The 17,739-nt window shown below is 44.6% G+C and overlaps 1 protein-coding gene across 4 annotated transcripts in view; it reads left to right on the top strand.

Moving 5' to 3' along the window:
• Positions 1-17,739, top strand: part of LOC117369007 (nectin-2-like) — a 162,866-nt gene that overhangs the window by 93,274 nt on the left and 51,853 nt on the right. The window contains exon 6 of one of the 4 annotated variants that reach the window (XM_033962880.1): positions 3,082-5,403. The exons of the other annotated variants lie outside the window; for them this stretch is intronic. Within the exon in view, the coding sequence (XP_033818771.1) occupies positions 3,082-3,533 (452 nt within the window). The 3' untranslated portion in view covers positions 3,534-5,403. Of the gene's footprint in view, positions 1-3,081; positions 5,404-17,739 lie in introns of those variants that run through there. 4 annotated transcript variants of the gene reach the window in all.

The following is a 17,739-nucleotide window of genomic DNA, read 5'->3' on the forward strand; positions in this document are numbered from 1 at the left end:
TTTGCCAGACTTCACCTCAGAATACCTCAGTGGACCCTGGCATTTCAATGGACGCAGGTTTCCGACCCTCTGACTCGACACATCTAGGTCACTCCTGCTCTGACACAGTCTCTTCGCTGGTGGATGCTCACTTCCAATCTATCCAGAGGCTTACTTTTTCACACGCCCCCCCCATCAGTTAGTTCTCAGACAGATTCTTCAACTTATGCATGGGGGGCTCATCTAGATGGTCTCCGTACTCAAGGCTATTGGACCAGTACAGATCGTCAGTGTCATATCAATCTGCTGGAACTCAGGGCGATTTTCAACACTCTCAATGCTTTTCAGCATCTTTTTCACGACCGTGAGGTCCTCATTCGAATGGACAATCAGGTCGCCATGTATTATGTCAACAAACAGGGCGGCACGGGATCTACCTCCCTCTGTCAGGAAGCTCTGAAAGTTTGGGATTGGGCAATTCGCCACAACACCTTCCTCAAAGCTGTCTACATTTAGGGGGCAGACAATGTCTTAGCGGACAACTTGAGTCGTCTTCTACAGCCTCACGAATGGACTTTCCATTCCACGCCCCTTCATCACATCTTCTCTCAGTGGGGAACGCCTCAGATAGACCTCTTTGCAGCCCCCCACAACTACAAACTGCCTCAGTTCTGCTCCAGGATCTACACTCCTCATCGCCTCAAGGTAGATGCTTTTCTTCTGAACTGGACGAATCTCTTTCTATATGCGTTTCTTCCATTCTCTCTCATTCAAAAGACGCTGGTCAAGCTGAAGACTGACCATGCCACTATGATTCTGGTTGCTCCTTGGTGGCCCAGACAACCCTGGTACTCCCTTCTCCTTCAACTCAGCAGCAGGGAGCCATACCTTCTACCAGTTTTTCACTCTCTGCTTACGCAGCATCAGGAATCTCTCCTTCATCCTAACCTGCAGTCTCTCCACCTAACAGCTTGGTTCCTCTCAACATAGCTCCTCTCCAGTTCTCTCAGTTTTCTGTGAGGGATGTTTTGGAAGCTTCACGGAAGCCTACTACTAGACAATGCTATCACCAGAAATGGACTAGATTTTCTACTTGGTGTTTTTCTCATCATAAGGAGCCTCAACATTCCTCCTTATTTTCAGTTTTGGACTATCTTTTGCACCTTTCTCATTCTGGCCTCAAGTCTACATCGATACGAGTCCATCTTAGTGCAATTGCTGCTTTCCATCAGCCTATTGAAGGGAAACCCCTTTCTGCTCATCCTGTGGTTTACAGATTCATGAAAGTACTTTTCAATGTCAATCCTCCTCTCAAACCGCCTCCTGTGGTTTGGGACTTCAATATTTTTCTTACTCAGCTGATGAAACCTCCATTTGAACCAATGGACAAGGCTCATCTGAAGTATCTCACTTGGAAAGTAGTATTTCTCATTGGCCTCACTTCTGCTCGACGAGTCAGTGAGCTCCATGAGTTGGTTGCCCACCTTTCACAGTGTTCCATCATGACAGGGTGGTTCTTCGCACTCATCCGAAATTCCTTCCTAAAGTGGTCTCGGAATTTCATCTCAACCAATCTATTGTTCTTCCAGTGTTTTTTCCAAAGCCTCATTCTCATCTCAGCTCTTCATACTCTGGACTGTAAACGTATTTTTGCCTTCTACTTGGAACGCACCAAACCACACAGAACTGCTCCTCAACTTTTTGTCTCCTTTGATCCGAACAAGTTGGGACATCCTATTTCTAAGCGTACCATCTCCAATTGGATGGCGGCTTGTATCTCTTTCTGCTATGCCCAGGCTGGATTACCCCTTCACAATAAAGTCACAGCCCATAAGGTCAGAGCAATGGCAGCTTCTGTAGCTTTCCTCAGATCTACACCTATTCAGGAAATTTGTAGAGCTGCTACTTGGTCCTCGGTTCATACCTTCACTTCTCACTATTGTCTGGATACTTTCTCCAGACGTGATGGACAGTTTGACCAAACAATATTACAAAATTTATTCTCCTAGGTTGCCAACTCTCCTACCATCCCTCTTTGGTTAGCTTAGAGGTCACCCACTTGTGAGAATACCTGCCTGCTTGTCCTGGGATAAAGCACAGTTACTTACCGTAACAGTTGTTATCCAGGGACAGCAGGCAGCTATTCTCACATCCCACCCAACCTCCCCGGGTTGGCTTCTCTGCTGGCTATCTGAACTGAGGAGACGCGCCCTGCGTGGTGCAGGTGACTCGAAACTTCGAGTTTCTTCATGCAAGTCTGCTTGTGAGGCGTCCGCATCGAGGCTCCGTCGGATGACGTCACCCACTTATGAGAATAGCTGCCTGCTGTCCCTGGATAACAACTGTTATGGTAAGTAACTGTGCTTTTTCTGTGTTCTGTGTGTTCGAAAGACATGGTTTTCTGTTAGGATTGACGGTGTAGGATTGATCTGTACTAGTCTGGCTTGTTTAGTTTTACAATGGGTGTATTGATGTTGTACTGCTCACTGCATATGTAAAATGCTGCCTTTTCCTAGACGTGTGGCTTGTTACTAAAATTATGTTTTTCGTACAGATGGGGGGGAGTGCCAAAAAATGATGGGCCCCAGGTGTCACATATGCTAGGTACGCCACTGGGGCTCTTAACACTGAAGCTAGTCTGTATATTTGAAGAGCTGTCCATTTAAGTTGTAGCGACTATACTACATCCATTGGGATCCTGTGCATGGTGATCAGCTGGCAAAGGATCTGTCTTGAACTTTGGCATACATTGACCTTGATAGCGTGTGGGTGTTGGGGAGGGGGGGAGAGGCAGTGTTAAGGGAAACATTAAAAGGTATAGGAAATTATGAGATTTCTAAGGGGCGTTTCTGACAGATTGAATCTAGGCTGCCATAGGATCCTGTAAAAGGACATTTTGAGCATGCTTTACCTATGTTTCATAGATGAGCTGAATGTCTGTCTTTAATTTAGGACCTTTAGTAACAAGTTTGCTCTTTGGGGCTGGGGAAGGTCAGCCAAGGAGCTCCACCTGTGCTGCTTCTGCTTCATGGCTTTGCATTTGTGAGGACGTGTGTGTGTATGATTCTTACATCTGTCCACACGTGTATTTCTCTTATCTAGAGCGAGCCCTGATGCAGCAGCAGAGCAATACTGGAGTCATCGCTGGTGGTGTAATCGGGGGGATCCTGGTGCTGCTTCTGCTGGGTGCCCTTGTCTTCATCATATTGAAGAGGAGAGAGAGCAATGCCAAGAGCTTCTATACCCCCAAGACCCGGATCTTTGATAATAGTGCTACAACTAAGGACTTTGCTTACCATGAGGATCTTGAGCTGGATAAATCTTTCAAAACATCTGACACAGGTCTGCAGCAGCAGCAGCAGCAACTAGCCCATGCACACCAAGAGGAGGAGAAGTACCAAGCCTTTCTGGAGGAGGAGGAGGAGCGATGCAATGAAGTGGGACCCATGCTGCAGTTGAGACCCCAGAGTCCTCGGTATAGTCCTTACATTGATGATGATATGGAGTCTCAGAATGATGGATCCATGATCTCGAAGACAGCTGTCTATGTTTGAGCTCAGCAGGCCCTGAGACTTTGTGGGTGGATGTGGGGAGGTTGGTTGAATTGAAACTAGTTTTGGGGATTAAACAAGTTGGGTGGATGCGTGTGTGTATGGAGCAAAAGGGGCTGATGTATGACCTGATCAGAACTACAACATCCTTTGTTTTAATGGAACTTGTTGATTATGCTTTTTGGGAGAGTTAGTCTTTGCTCTTCATGAACTGCAGAATAGAGGACTTCCTTTTATACTTTTTGGAAACACATGTTGGGGATATTACATTTTTTTGTGGGACATATGGGTTCAGATACATCATGAAAGCTATCCTTTCCATTTTGTTTGTGAACATTGATACAGAAGAATGTTGGGGTTTTTTTTTTGTTGTCTCCTGTGAATAACCTTGCAGTCATCCTGCCAATACACCCTCCCTTAGCACAGTGGAGTAAACTTGTGGGAGTGAAAGTAATTAATATCATTGTAGCATGACTTGGGATGCTTATGCAGCATCTGAATCCAGCAGCTCATAGTGCAGGGACTTAGCTGAACTGCATGCTGTGCCTTCCTGTTGCTAAACATCACTGTAGAAATGAGACTCCGAGCATGCATGCAGCTCTTAAATCCTGTCTTCTTTGCTCAGGGGAGTGCTCATTTGTTTTCCTGTTCTGGTAGAGAAAAAGACAGGCAAGCAGGAGAACACCTTGCCTTAGAGCACAGGTGTCAAAGTCGGTCCTCGAGGGCCAGAATCCAGTCGGGTTTTCAGGATTTCCCCAATGAATCTGCATGAGATCTATTTGCATGCACTGCTTTCAATGCATATTCATTGGGGAAATCCAAAAAACCCGACTGGATTCCGGCCCTCGAGGAGGGACTTTGACACCCCTGCCTTAGAGTATGGGTAGACAACAAGAAGACAAGAAGGCATCTTTTCAACCAAATGTTCAGTCTTTATTCAGAACAATTTAGTCTGTCACCAGCTAGGGAAAACAGAGCAAGTGCTGTAACATGAAGCCAGTTTACTTATGCCATTGATATGCAACAAATTTAGTCTGTCCTAAGAGTGGTAATTTTTTTTTAAAGAATGTTTTTAAGTATGGTAATAACAGAGTAGATGATAGCAGATAGAGAACAATTGGCCTATCCAGTCTACCCAATTCTAATTTACACAGCTAAGGATATAACTTAGTCACAGATAATTGACTGCTTCTAAGATAGCAACTCTCATTAAAATGACCTCAGTATTTGAGTATTTGAGTATTTAGTTATATCCCTCACTATAAGTTTATTCTTATAGTGAGGGATATAACTAGACAAAGGACAGAGATAACCAAGGGTGAACTAACCTAAAGAGTGAGATTTACCCTGTCAAGGAGTGAGATTGAAGACCAAATAGTGAGATTTTTCAGACTTTATATCCAGGAAATAAATCTAGAATGATTTAAGTGTAGTATTTCTTTGCAAATGAATCAAGACAGCATTAAATGATACAAGTACACCACCAATTTTCTGACAACAGATTGCCTGGCACATCCTTTCATCTGGCGGCAAGCATCATCTGTAACCTGCTTTTCGTGCCTGCCTTGGTTTTCCCCCTGATGTGACTTCATGGGCCCATGGGGAGGGAGGGTTGGAGACCCCACCGTGGGGGGAGGTAGAGATATACCCACCACGGAGGGGGGAGGGAGGGAGAGAGACCCACACCGTGGAGGGGGGAGTGAGGGAGGCAGTGTGGCTTCTTGGGAGTTTGGTTGAATTTATGTTTTATCAATTTTGGTCATTATTATGTATTTGGAGTTGGTACTCTGTATGTGTATCACTCAAACAAAGAGAGAAAGTCAGTATGTCAATAGTGTAATCACAAGGAAAAAAGACCCCTGGTTTTGAGAACCTAATTCATTATTTAAACCTTTTTTTAATAAGTTAACAATTTAATTCATTATGTGCAAAAATATCAAGTGAAAACATCACTAAAATTTTAAAACATACATCCACATATTCATAGTGTTCCAAAAGGTACTTTATGTTGGAATAGGGCAACCCCCCCCCCCCCCCCCAAAGAAGTCCTTGTAAGGATCAGTCTGTTGATCCGATCCTTATGGGCCAATTCAGTACTTTGATTGATTGGTCCTATCTCTTTTAATCCAATCTTTAAAGTCTAATCCTTAGTTCAGTCTGCTGTAGTGTCTTTCTGGTCCAATCTTTAAAGTCAAGTGCTTAATCAAATCTTTAAAGTATAGTCCGACGGCTCATCCGTTTCACAATAACTGCTTCATCATGGACATATTATAAAAATCATGATATATGTAGAAATATAATTTATTCCTTGGAAAACATGGCGTTACCATGTATGTCAGGCTCCTACATGCTGGATTATTTGTCAATGCCTTCATGTACTAATGCTCTTTCCTTTTGAAGCCTTACCGTCCTGTAAATATTTTTATCCCAGGACAAGCAGGCAGCATATTCTCACATATGGGTGACGTCAACCACGGAGCCCTGATGCGGACAGCTTCACAAGCAGACTTGGTTGAAGAACTTTTAGAAAGTTTGCGACTGCTGCACCACACATGCACGAGTGCCTTCCTGCCCAAGGTAGGATGCGCATCTCCTCAGCTCTAAGTTTTCCGTGGAGCTGAGAAGCACTCGTTTCAAGGCTCTGAACAAGAGTTAGTTCTACTCGTGCCTTCTCTCACCAAGGCTCGTGTATTTTCTTTACAGCAGGGGTGTCAAAGTCCCTCCTCGAAGGCTGCAATCTAGTCGGGTTTTCAGGATTTCCCCAATGAATATGCATGAGATCTGTTAGCATACAATGAAAGCAGTGCATGCAAATAGATCTCATGCATATATTGGGGAAATCCTGAAAACCCGACCGGATTGCGGCCCTCGAGGAGGGACTTTGACACCCCTGCTTTACAGGGTTGTTGTGTTTATCTGTGTATTTGTTTAAAAAAGTGTTTGTTTTGGGGTTTTTTAAATCGTGTCATGGTGGGGCCTATTCCATGCCCTCAGCCTGCGGGCTTTGATTTAGCCGCGGCCATGTTTCATTCCATGTCTCGGCTGGTCACAGGGTTCAAGAAGTGTAGCCGGTGTCAACACGTGATCTCCATATCAGACCCACACAAATAGTGTGTACAGTGTTTAGCACCTGATTATCATCCGGAGTCGTGCGCCAGCTGTACTACACTTAAAAATCGAGCCCTTAAACGTTTTCGAGTTCAGATTCAGAAAATCTTCAGGGAAATAGATCTGTCTTCAACCAAAACCTCAACCCTGATTCTGGCCCCGACCTCGACTCCATTAAAATCTTCTACGGGGCCAAAACCTTCAACCTCGACCTCGCTCAAACCTTCCTCGATGGGGAAGTCTTTGTCTTCGGGGAAATCAGCTAAATCTTCTCCTGAGCAGCAGTTTTCCTCAGTGTCTCCATCAGGTAAGATAGCTAAGTCAACCCTTCTGGACATGCCACCCTTAGAACCGGTGGGTCCAAGGCTATCCAGGAAACGTGTCTCAAATAAGTCATCCCATTTTGGGAAATATGTTCTCCTAAGTAGAGAGTTGCGCGGGGACAGAAATCCCACCCGTCCCTGCCAAAGTCCCACCCATCCCCGTGAGGAATCCCACCCGTCCCCGCGAGGAATCCCCCCATCCCCACCCGTCCCCGTGAGGAATCTCCTCCGTCCCCACCCGTCCTCGCGAGGAATCCCCTCTGTCCCTACCTGTCCCTATAAATTACAGAAAGTTATTTCATTTAATTATGCTACTGAATTAAAGGCTCTGGTAGAAACCCATTTACAAATAAGCAAAAAGACTTTATTAATTTGGAAATATTAATTGGGAAGAATACATACTTTGTAAACGGGTTTCTACCAGAGCCTCTAATGTTTATAAATTTTTATCAACACAACTAATATACTACTTTATCCTGAAGCAAAAAAAAAAAAAAAAAGAATTTTTTTCCTACCTTTATTGCCTGGTTTCTGCTTTCCTCATGTTCTCATTCAATTCCTTCCATCCACTGTCTCTCTTCTCTCTGCATCTTCCATTTGCTCTGTTACTGTGCCTCTCCCTTTCTCCCCCCTTCCAAATTGATCCGGCGCCCATCTTCTTCCCTCCGTTCCCCCCATAGTCTGGCATCTCTGTCTTCTTCCCTGCCAGCGTCTTCTCCCCACTCTCTCTTCCCCATTTCCTTTCAGCGTCCTTCTCCCCCCATCTTCCCCATGTTCTGTCAGCATCCTACTCCCCCCTCTGTCTTCCACATGTACTTTCAGTGTCCTTCTCCCCCCTGTCTTCCCCATGTCCTTTCAGCGTCCTTCCCCCCCATCTTTCCCATGTCCTTTCAGCGTCCTTCTCCATCCCTTTGTCTTCCCCAGTGCTTTCAGCTTCTTCTCCCTCCTCAGTTTTACCTTAAGCGCCTTTTCCTCTCCACTCCACCTTTCCTCCCTTTCTCCCTCCCTGCCCCTTACCTTTGTGGCACTTACCTGCCCGACTGACAACAGAACAGGCCCGGTCCAACAAACCTCCCTGCCTTGTAGCCACGAATCTAAATTACCTTCTTACAGCAGCTGGAGTATTGAAGCTGCTGTAAGAAAGTAATTTAGATTCGCGACTACAGGGCAGGGAGGTTTGACGGACCGGGCCTATTGTCTGTCGGGAGACCTGGCTGGCTGTGCTGCACCCGCCCCGGGACCGCCCCCCGCATTATACCAATGCCTTTTCCCTGCCTGCCCAGCCGCAGCACACGAACGGAAGTCTTCACGATGTCAGCGCTGACATCGGAGGGAGGGAGGGCTTTGCTTAAGCCCTCCCTCCGACGTCAGCGCTGACATCAGGAAAACTTCTGTTCGGCTGTGTGCGGCAGGGCTGAGGGCAGGTAGGGAGACGAGCCTCGCAGCTGAATACATCCAGCCCCGCAGGAACCCCGCGACCCTCGTTGGCGTCTCCGCGACCCTAGGGGGCGTCCCCATGGGATCCCCGTGACCCAAGGGGGCGTCTCCACTGGATCCCCTTGACCCGAAGGGGGAACCCGCGGGATCCCTGCGGGCACCGCGGGATTCCTGTCGTCCCCGTTCCCGTGCAGCTCTCTACTCCTAAGTCTGAGGCTTATTAGAAGTTAATTAATGTAATTTGATTAAAAGTCAACAGCTATACTATTAAATCCAATTATTTAAGTAGTGAATTTAATTAAAAAGTTGGAATATAGAAGTAGTATCTATTTTTGATATTGTGCAAATGGTTTTCAATAGTTTCATATTTTGTGAATATAATACCATTTGAAGTTTGTATTGTTTTGTTGTATCAAAATCGAGGCAACACTTCCTCAAGGTCGTCTTCCTTGGAGTCCATAACCACATCAATTGTACCAGATCCAGTGGTCTTGGTGCTGGCTTTGCAGATTGTTGGAAACTATTCTGCATCAGGAGTTTGGTAACATGCTTGCCAATTTGACTCCTGCCTCGACCCTGCTTCCTGAAGTCCAGCCTGAGCACTCAGCAATAATACAAGGAGTCGAGTCCTTGAGAGTGCCTCGAGATACCTCTACACAAGGAGCTGAGTCCTTCTCAGTGTCTGGATGTCGCTCTCCGACTTCCAGTCCTACTTCTACACATAAGGCATTGCCTTCTTCGAGGCACAGGATGAGAACTCCTCAACATTCATCTTCAGAATACTGCCGTTAAACTCATTCATAATGGTAAAAAATATGATCATGTTACTCCTTTTCTGTTTAAATCTCACTGGCTCCCAATTAACCACCGTATTACTTTTAAAATTTTACTCTTAATATTTAAAACCCTTTCCACTAATGAACCTCAATTCATTAATAAATTACTTATCCCTTATAGTATGTTGCGCTCTCTCCAGTCTACTAATCAAAAGCTCATAGTAGTCCCCTCTTTGAAAGTTATCGGAACTCAACGACATGATATGTTTTCAGTGATGGCTCCGCAACTTTGGAACACTTTGCCTCAGCATGTAAGAGAGGAAAATGATTTGAGTCGTTTTAAAAGTAACTTAGAGTTTCCTTTTTAAAGATGCTTTTAATCTTTGAATTATGTTCAAATCTTATATTAGTTTCCTTCCAGGGTTCCACTTTTCTCTCCCTAATGTTCTTTCCATCTATGGTTCTCCTCTGTACTTTAAAGCATTGAATTGTAGTTCTGTCCCCTTTTACCTTGTGTATTGATTAGTCTGTAAGTCTGTTGGTCTAACCCAGGGGTGTCAAAGTCCCTCCTCGAGGGCCGGAATCCAGTCGGGTTTTCTGGATTTCCCCAATGAATATGCATTGAAAGCAGTGCATGCAAATAGATCTCATGCAGATTCATTGGGGAAATCCTGAAAACCCGACTGGATTCTGGCCCTCGAGGACCGACTTTGACACCTGTGGTCTAACCCCATCATTTTAAATTTTAAATGGTGTCTAAATATATGCTTATATTTTTTATTAATGTATTTCGCTAAGTAAATCTAAATAAGTGATTCATCAAATTAAAATAAAACTTGAAACTTGAAACTTCGAGGCTGGGTTCGACTCAATCACGGGTCTGTGATTCGAGGCATAGTTCTTCCCCACATCATTTGTCGAGGCATTCATCGAGGCCCAGGTCTTTTCGAGACAGGCCTTGTTTATCGAAGCATCAGGACTCTTTGAGACCACCAACTCCTTTGTCGAGGAGATCTGTTGTGGAGCCTCACCATTCTCGTCAGTTGAGTTATTCTCCTGCGAGGTTTTCTTCACCAGCTGGTTTTTCAAAACAAAATCGTTATGCTTCTTCGACTAATTCCAGAAGTGGGCATTCATCTGCATCTTTGCCTATGGATTCAGATCTCAGGTATCAATACTCCACAGAGGCTTCACCTTCGTTCTCTGCTGTGAAAGGTACCTCGAGGGGTTCTCATACACCTTCTCCTCAATGAGGTCATACCTCTTCAGATCCGGTGTTTTGTACAAAATTTCTATGCCAAATGAGTAAAGATCTTAACATCACTTTGGAATCTGACTCAAAATACTCTAAGGAATATTTGGAAAAACTGGGTATGGAAAAACTGTACTGGGTATGTCTCATCCTCCTAGGGATTCTCTCAAATTACACATGAATTGCATTCTTTCTCAGACTTTCAAAAGAAATCTTGATACACCATACTCCGTTCCTGCTGTGCCAGCAAAGATGGAATCTTGATATCGGATGGTTCATTGTAAAGGATTTGAGAAGTCTCAACTATCACATCAATCTCTTCTAGTTGAATCCTCTTTGAAAATTTAATCTTGCCAAGGTTTATGCCACAATCCCTACTGGTTGAGAGGGAAGAACTATGGACAAGTTTGGCTGGCTGTATCAAAATTCGAGGATGACAAACCAAATTTTGAATTACAACTTTGTCTTTACTTCTTATCTGAAGCATTTGGTTAATACCATGCCTAATTTTTTCAAGTATCTTCCTCAACATCGACTTCCAGAGTTTCAACACATGCATCGCACTCCGGGTCAACTTCACATGCATATGGTTCAAGCTGCATATGATGTCCTCTAGAGTCACTGTGTTCTCGGTGGCAATGCGCCGTCTTGCCTGGCTCCGCATCGTAAATATGGACCCAAATGTACAAGATTGACTGGCCAACATCCCATGCCAGGGCAATGAGTTGTTTGATGACTCTATTGAGGCAGCTACAAAGTGCTTATCTGAGCATGAGTTGTTTGCCTCCATAGTAAGGCCAAAGCCTTTCACCGCTAAGGGTTATAGGCCTCCTCCATTGTACCAAAGACATTATCCTCAAAAGTCAGCACCTTATTCAAGGCCATCTCCTAAGAAACAACAACTGCAGCATAAACCTCAGCCTCCTGCTGCACCTAAGGCCTCTCAGTCTTTTTGACCATCTAACACAAAGCATAACTTCAGTCATTCTGCCTCTGTCCTCTCCTCTCCCCATTGGTGGTCATCTCCATCATTTTTACCAATGATGGGAGCTCATTACATCCGACCTCTGGGTCCTCACAATCATCAGGGAAGGTTACTCTCTTCACTTCATCCAGGTTCCACCAGATCTTCCCCCAAGAGAGTATCCTTCCAATCCGTCGCAGACCATCCTTCTTCAGGAAGCTCAAGCTCTGCTTCGTCTCCATGCCATCGAGAAAGTTCCGCTGGAACAGCAGAGCATGGGATTTTACTTCCGTTATTTTCTTGTCCCGAAGAAGACGGGGGATCTACGACTTATCTTGGATTTCAGAGCTCTCAACAGAAGGTCCTCATGACAGATTCTTTGACCTATGCTTGGGGGGGCTCATCTTGATAATCTCCATACTCGAGGGCATTGGTCCAGCACAGATTGTTGGTGTCACATAAATCTGTTGGAACTCAGAGCGATATTCAATGCTCTCAAAGCTTTTCAGCATCTTCTTTACTATCAAGTAGTCCTCATTCGTACAGACAATCAAGTAGCCATGTACTATGTCAACAAGCAGGGAGGAACAGGATCTCTTCCTCTTTGCCAGGAGGCTCAGAAGGTTTGGAATTGGGCAATTCTTCACAACATTTTTCTGAAAGCCATCTACATTCAAGAAGAGAAAAACTTTTCAGCAGACAAATTGAGTCATCTTCTACAGTCTCACAAATGGACACTTAATTCCTCACCTCTGCTTCACATATTTTCTCAGTGGGGAACTCCTCATATAGATCTCTTTGCATCTCAAACCGCAAACTGTCTCAGTTTTGCTCCAGGATATACTCTCTTCATTGCCTCAAGGAAGATGCTTTTCTTCTGGAATGGACAAACCAGTTTCTGCATGCATTTCCTCCATTTCCTCTCATTCTCAAGACACACGTCAAATTCAAACACGACATGCCACCATGATTCTCATAGCTCCTCAGTGGTCCAGACAACCGTGGTTCTTCCTTCTACTTGAACTCAGCAGCAGGGAGCCACTACTTCTACCAGTTTTTCTGTCTCTGTTGACACAGTCAGGGGTCTCTGCTTCATCCCAACCTGCAGTCTCTGCACCTGACAGCTTGGTACCTTTCAACGTAACTGCCAATTTCCAGTTCTCTCAAACTGTAGCAGACATTTTAGAGGCTTCCAGAAAGCCTACTACTAGGCAATGTTACCATCAGAAATGGACTAGGTTTTCTGCTTGGTGCGCTCTTCATCACAAAGAGCCTCAATCTATCTCAATCTGTCTTCAGTTTTGGATTACCTGTTGCATTTATCTCACTCAGGCCTCAAATCCACATCCATTAGAGTCCATCTCAGTGCAATTGCTACTTTCCATCAGCCACTAGAGGGGAAACCATTATCTGTTCATCCTGTAGTTTCCAGATTTATGAAAAGACTTTTCAATGCCAAGCCACCTCTCAAACTGTCTCCCGTGGTTTGGGATCTCAATGTTGTTCTTGCTCAGTTGAAGCCTCCATTTGAACCAATGTCTATAGCTCATCTGAAATATCTGACTTGGAAAGTGGTCTTCCTTATTGCTCTCACGTCTGCTCGCAGAGTCAGTGAGCTACAAGCTCTAGTAGCGGACCCACCTTTTACAGTATTCCTCCATACTCATCCTAAATTCTTACCAAAAGTAGTTTCAAAATTTCATCTCAATCAATCCATTGTTCTTCCAGTGTTTTTTCCAAAGCCTCATTCTCATCCTGGAGAAACAGCTCTTCATACTCTGGACTGCAAGCGTGCTTTGGCCTTCTACTTACAAAGGACTAAGCCACAAAGATCTTCTCAACGTTTTGTCTCCTTTGATCTAAATAAATTGGGACATCCAGTTTCCAAGAGAACCATCTCCAACTGGTTGGCTGCTTGCATCTCTTTCTGCTATACTCATGCTGGACTGCATCTACAGGCCATAAAGTCACAGCTCATAAAGTTAGAGCCATGGTGGCATCTGTAGCTTTCCTTAGATCTACTCCTATTGAGGAAATCTGCAAAACTGTCACTTGATCTTCAGTTCATACATTCACCTCTCTTTATTGTCTAGATTCTTTTTCCAGATGGGATGGCCACATTGGCCAGGCTGTATTACAAAATTTATTCTCCTGAATTGCCAACACTCCCACCATCCCATTCTGGTTAGCTTGGAGCCCACCCATATGTGAGAATATGCTGCTTGCTTGTCCTGGGATAAAGCACAGTTACTTACCATAACAGGTGTTATCCAGGGACAGCAGCCAGATATTCTTACAACCCACCCACCTCCCCTGGTTGGCTTCTTAGCTAGCTATCTGAACTGAGGAGACGCTGAGGAGACGCACGCCCTACCTTGGGTGGGAAGGCGCATGCACGGTGCGGCAGTCACGAACTTTCTAAAAGTTCTTCAAGCAAGTCTGCTTGTGAAGCTGTCCGCATCAGGGATCCGTGGTTGACGTCACCCATATGTGGGAATATCTGCCTGCTGTCCCTGGATAACACCTGTTACGGTAAGTAATTGTGCTTTATGGGATTTTGTCTTTCCATCTTCTAGGATGAATTTGAAAAAAGGTTTTAATAATGATACTGTTAGTTAATATTTTATTGTGTTTGTTCTGTCAAAACATGTTTTTGTATTTTTAATATGTATGCATGTAATTTTGTAAACCGCATAGTTTTTATGCAGTATATAAATTTTTGAATAAATAAATAAGTTATGAATTAGTTTCTCAAAACCAAGGGTTTTTTATTCCTTGTGATTACACTATTGACATATTAACTTTCTATCTTTGTTTGGGTAACATTACATATTTGTGAGAGTTTTTTTTTCTCTTTTTTTGATATTAGGCTCTGTATGTGTGTCCAAAAATATAGCATTCTTTAGCTTCCCTCCAGACTGGCACAGAAACAGATGGGTTTATGCTCCTCTGCCAGCAGGTGGAGACTGAGACACTAACTTCTGGCTACAGTACAAGTGGGCTGTGCAGTCCCTCTTATAGTCATTCTTTTCTCAGTCTCCAGCTGGTGGAGTGGTAAGTTGTGCAGTCTATGCTGAGATTTGTTTGAGCCTGTTGGATCTGGTTAGGGAATTTTTCTGGTCCCTTTTGCTGTCCAGAGAGAGCTTGGGGGATCCTCTTCAGGGGTGCCACACTCAAAAGGATCGAGTCCCTTCCCCAGCTCACCAGATTTTCTGTGTTTAGAGGAGCCTAAGCTGTATGCCTTGCCACCTATACCGGCACTGAGTACAGTTTAGAGCAGACATATCAAACTATGGCCTGCGGGCCAAATCTGGCCCATGGGGTACTGAAATTTGGCCCGCCAGCCAATTTCAAATTTCCCCCAAAGCTGGCCCGCAGGTACAATCGCCACATTTGTAGGTTCACATGGCCTGCAGAGGATCACTGGTCGGCAGTATCGATCCTTGCAGGCCGCCGTAGCCTCAGCTGCGGTTCTGCCCCTCCTCTGACGTAAGGGACTGCGGGCGGGACCGCGCCAGAGGGAACGTGCAGCTGAGGCTACAGCGGCCTGCTAGGATCACTACAGCTGACCTCTGCAGGCTGCGTGAACCTGCAGAGTCAGGTTCCAAGCAGACCTGCAGCTGAGGAAAGGTATTTTGGGGGTTTCCTAAAGGGAAGGAGAGAGATCAGGGAGGCCCACAAAGAGAGGCACACATTCCATTTTCTATTCATTTATTACAATGGTGTGTCCAGGAGCCTCATGCATTCCAGGGAACAGTTTTTATTATTTCAACACCCACCTGCCTGCATGCTTCTCAACCTTCTCTGCCCTCATCCCCACCCCTACTCCCTTGCTACCAGGCCCCTGCAGTTATATTATTGAATAATAATGCACAACACCCTCTCATTCACCTTCGCCTCAACAAGAGCACACACATATACACAAAATCAGAACAGACTGCCTAATCCAAAATTTGTTTAGGACCTAAAAGAGATAAGAAAAGTCTTTTTTTATTTATTTTGTTTACATCACAGAGCCAGCGTGGGGTTGGAGAAGTTGTAACCCTATACTTCTGCTAAGACTAAGGGGTCTTTTTATTAAGGTGCGCATTTAGTGTGCGCTAAATCGGTTAGTGTACCTTAATAAAAGGACCCCTAAGTATCTAAAAAAAAAAAAAAAAATTTGGCCTGCGACTTAGCAGCCTTTTTTTCAGATTTCGGCCCCTATGTGATTGAGTTTGACATCCCTGGTTTAGAGTGTCATGTGGCACTGACTACATTTTAAACTAAACTAAACCTTGGGTTTATATACCGCATCTTCTCCACAATGTGGAGCTCGGCACGGTTTACAGGAGTTGGGATAGAATAGAAGTAAGTATAAAGAGAGGTTAGAGGGCTTAGTGTACCAGAGAGGGAAAGAAAAGTTACATTTTAGAGAACAGCCAAGTTTTCAGATGCTTACGAAATAGTTGAAGGGAGCTCAAGTTACGAAGTGGGGAGGTAAGATTATTCCAGAGCTCAGTGATTCTGAAGGGGAGGGAAGACCCTAGTTTACCAACATGGGATATGCCTTTTAAAGAGGGGAAGGATAATTTTAGTTTTTGGGCGGATCTGGTGGAATTTGGATTTGAGGAGTTCCAGGATAATGGGATAAAAGGAGGAAGGATGCCGTGTAGGATCTTGAAGGTTAGGCAGGCACATTTAAAGTGGACCCTGGAGATTACAGGAAGCCAGTGGAGCTTGGACAGGAGTGTTGAGACATGGTCAAATTATCTTTTTGAGAAGATAAGCTTAGCCGCGGTATTCTGGATTAGTTGGAGTCTATGGAGGCTTTTCTTTGTTAGGCTTAAGTAGATAGAGTTGCAATAGTCCAATCTGGAAAGGATGGTGGATTGTACGAGGACGGCAAAGTGTTTTTTATGGAAGCAGGACCTAACTTTCCTCAACATGTGAAGGCTAAAAAAGCATTTTTTTAATCAAGGAATTGAGGTGGTCATTGAAGGATAGTGAGGAATCAATGGTGATGCCCAGAACTTTGCTTGAGAACTCTAACTGTAGTGAGGAGCCTGAGGACAATGGAATTGAGATGGGTAGTTGGTCTAATTTAGGGCCGAGCCAAAGTAGTTTTGTTTTGGACTCGTTCAGTTTCATTTGTACAGTGAGGGCCCAAGATTGGAGGTTCGTTATGCATGAGGAGATGTTCGCTGCGAGTTTAGTGAGGTTCGAGTCGGTCTCGAGGAGGACCAGGATGTCATCGGCATAAGTGTAAAGTATTTCTAGGGGGGGATAGGTGGAGGAGTGTCAGGGAGGGCATATAAATGTTGAAAAAATAGGAGATAGGGGGGAACCTTGCGGGACTCCACATGTTGGTTTCCATGGGAAGGATGAGGTGCCATTCTTGGTAACGGTGTAAGAACAGAAACGTAAGAAGTTCGAGAACCAGTCAAGGACTGTAGAGCTAATGCCTATCTCGGAGAGTTGGAAGACTAGAATATCATGATAGACAACGTTGAAAGCTGCAGAAAGGTCTAATTGAAGGAGAACAGCGAATTTATTATGAGAATGAAGTTGTTGAACCTTAGAGATTAGTGAGGCCAAAAGGGATTCAGTGCTGAAGTTGGGTCTAAAGCCATATGGATAGGGTAGGAGAATAGAGCATCTTTCCAGGTAGGATGAGAGTTAGGAGGATACAATAGACTCTAGCAATTTGGTTAGGAGAGGAGTATTTACTATTGGGCGATAGTTGGATGGTTTGGAGCGGTCCAGGTCAGCTTTTTTCAGTAGGGGCGTCAACGCAATATGTCCCATTTCTGGGGAGAAAAGGCCCGATAATAGGGCAGAGTTTATAAGTTTGGTAAGAGATGAGATGGCCTGTGCGGGAATTTTCTCAAATAGGTAGGATGGGAATGGGTCCAAGGTACAGTTGCAAGATTTCAGTTTCAGGCAGAGTTTAAGGACCTGCGATTCGGCCCTCTTGACCATCATCCAAGTAGCTACGGGTGTCTTGGGACAGGGATTCTTTTTTGGTTAATCCGTTTCCTCTGAAAGAGGACTTGGATCTTGGGGAGCATTTTCCAGATCTGTTAGGGGGTCTGATGTTTTGGATATAGTTTTTTTTCTAAGGTGCTGGTTGGCAAGGATGCGTATGTTGTGCACATTTTTCCTCTGGAAGAGTTGCAGGAGCTCATTCTTCAGGTGTCTTCAGTTCTACTCTTTGAAGAGGAAGCTAAGGACCCCCTTGGGTGGTGGACCCTATTTTTAGAAGGATCCAGTCAGCATCCCACTCTCCCTATGCATCAGGATATTCGGGATGTGGTGCATGCACCGTGGAATGTTCTTGATGCACTTTTTTGATTGACACTGCCTGTGG

This window comes from Geotrypetes seraphini, chromosome 11, assembly GCF_902459505.1.
Source record: "Geotrypetes seraphini chromosome 11, aGeoSer1.1, whole genome shotgun sequence".
In the NCBI taxonomy this organism is placed as follows: domain Eukaryota; kingdom Metazoa; phylum Chordata; class Amphibia; order Gymnophiona; family Dermophiidae; genus Geotrypetes; species Geotrypetes seraphini.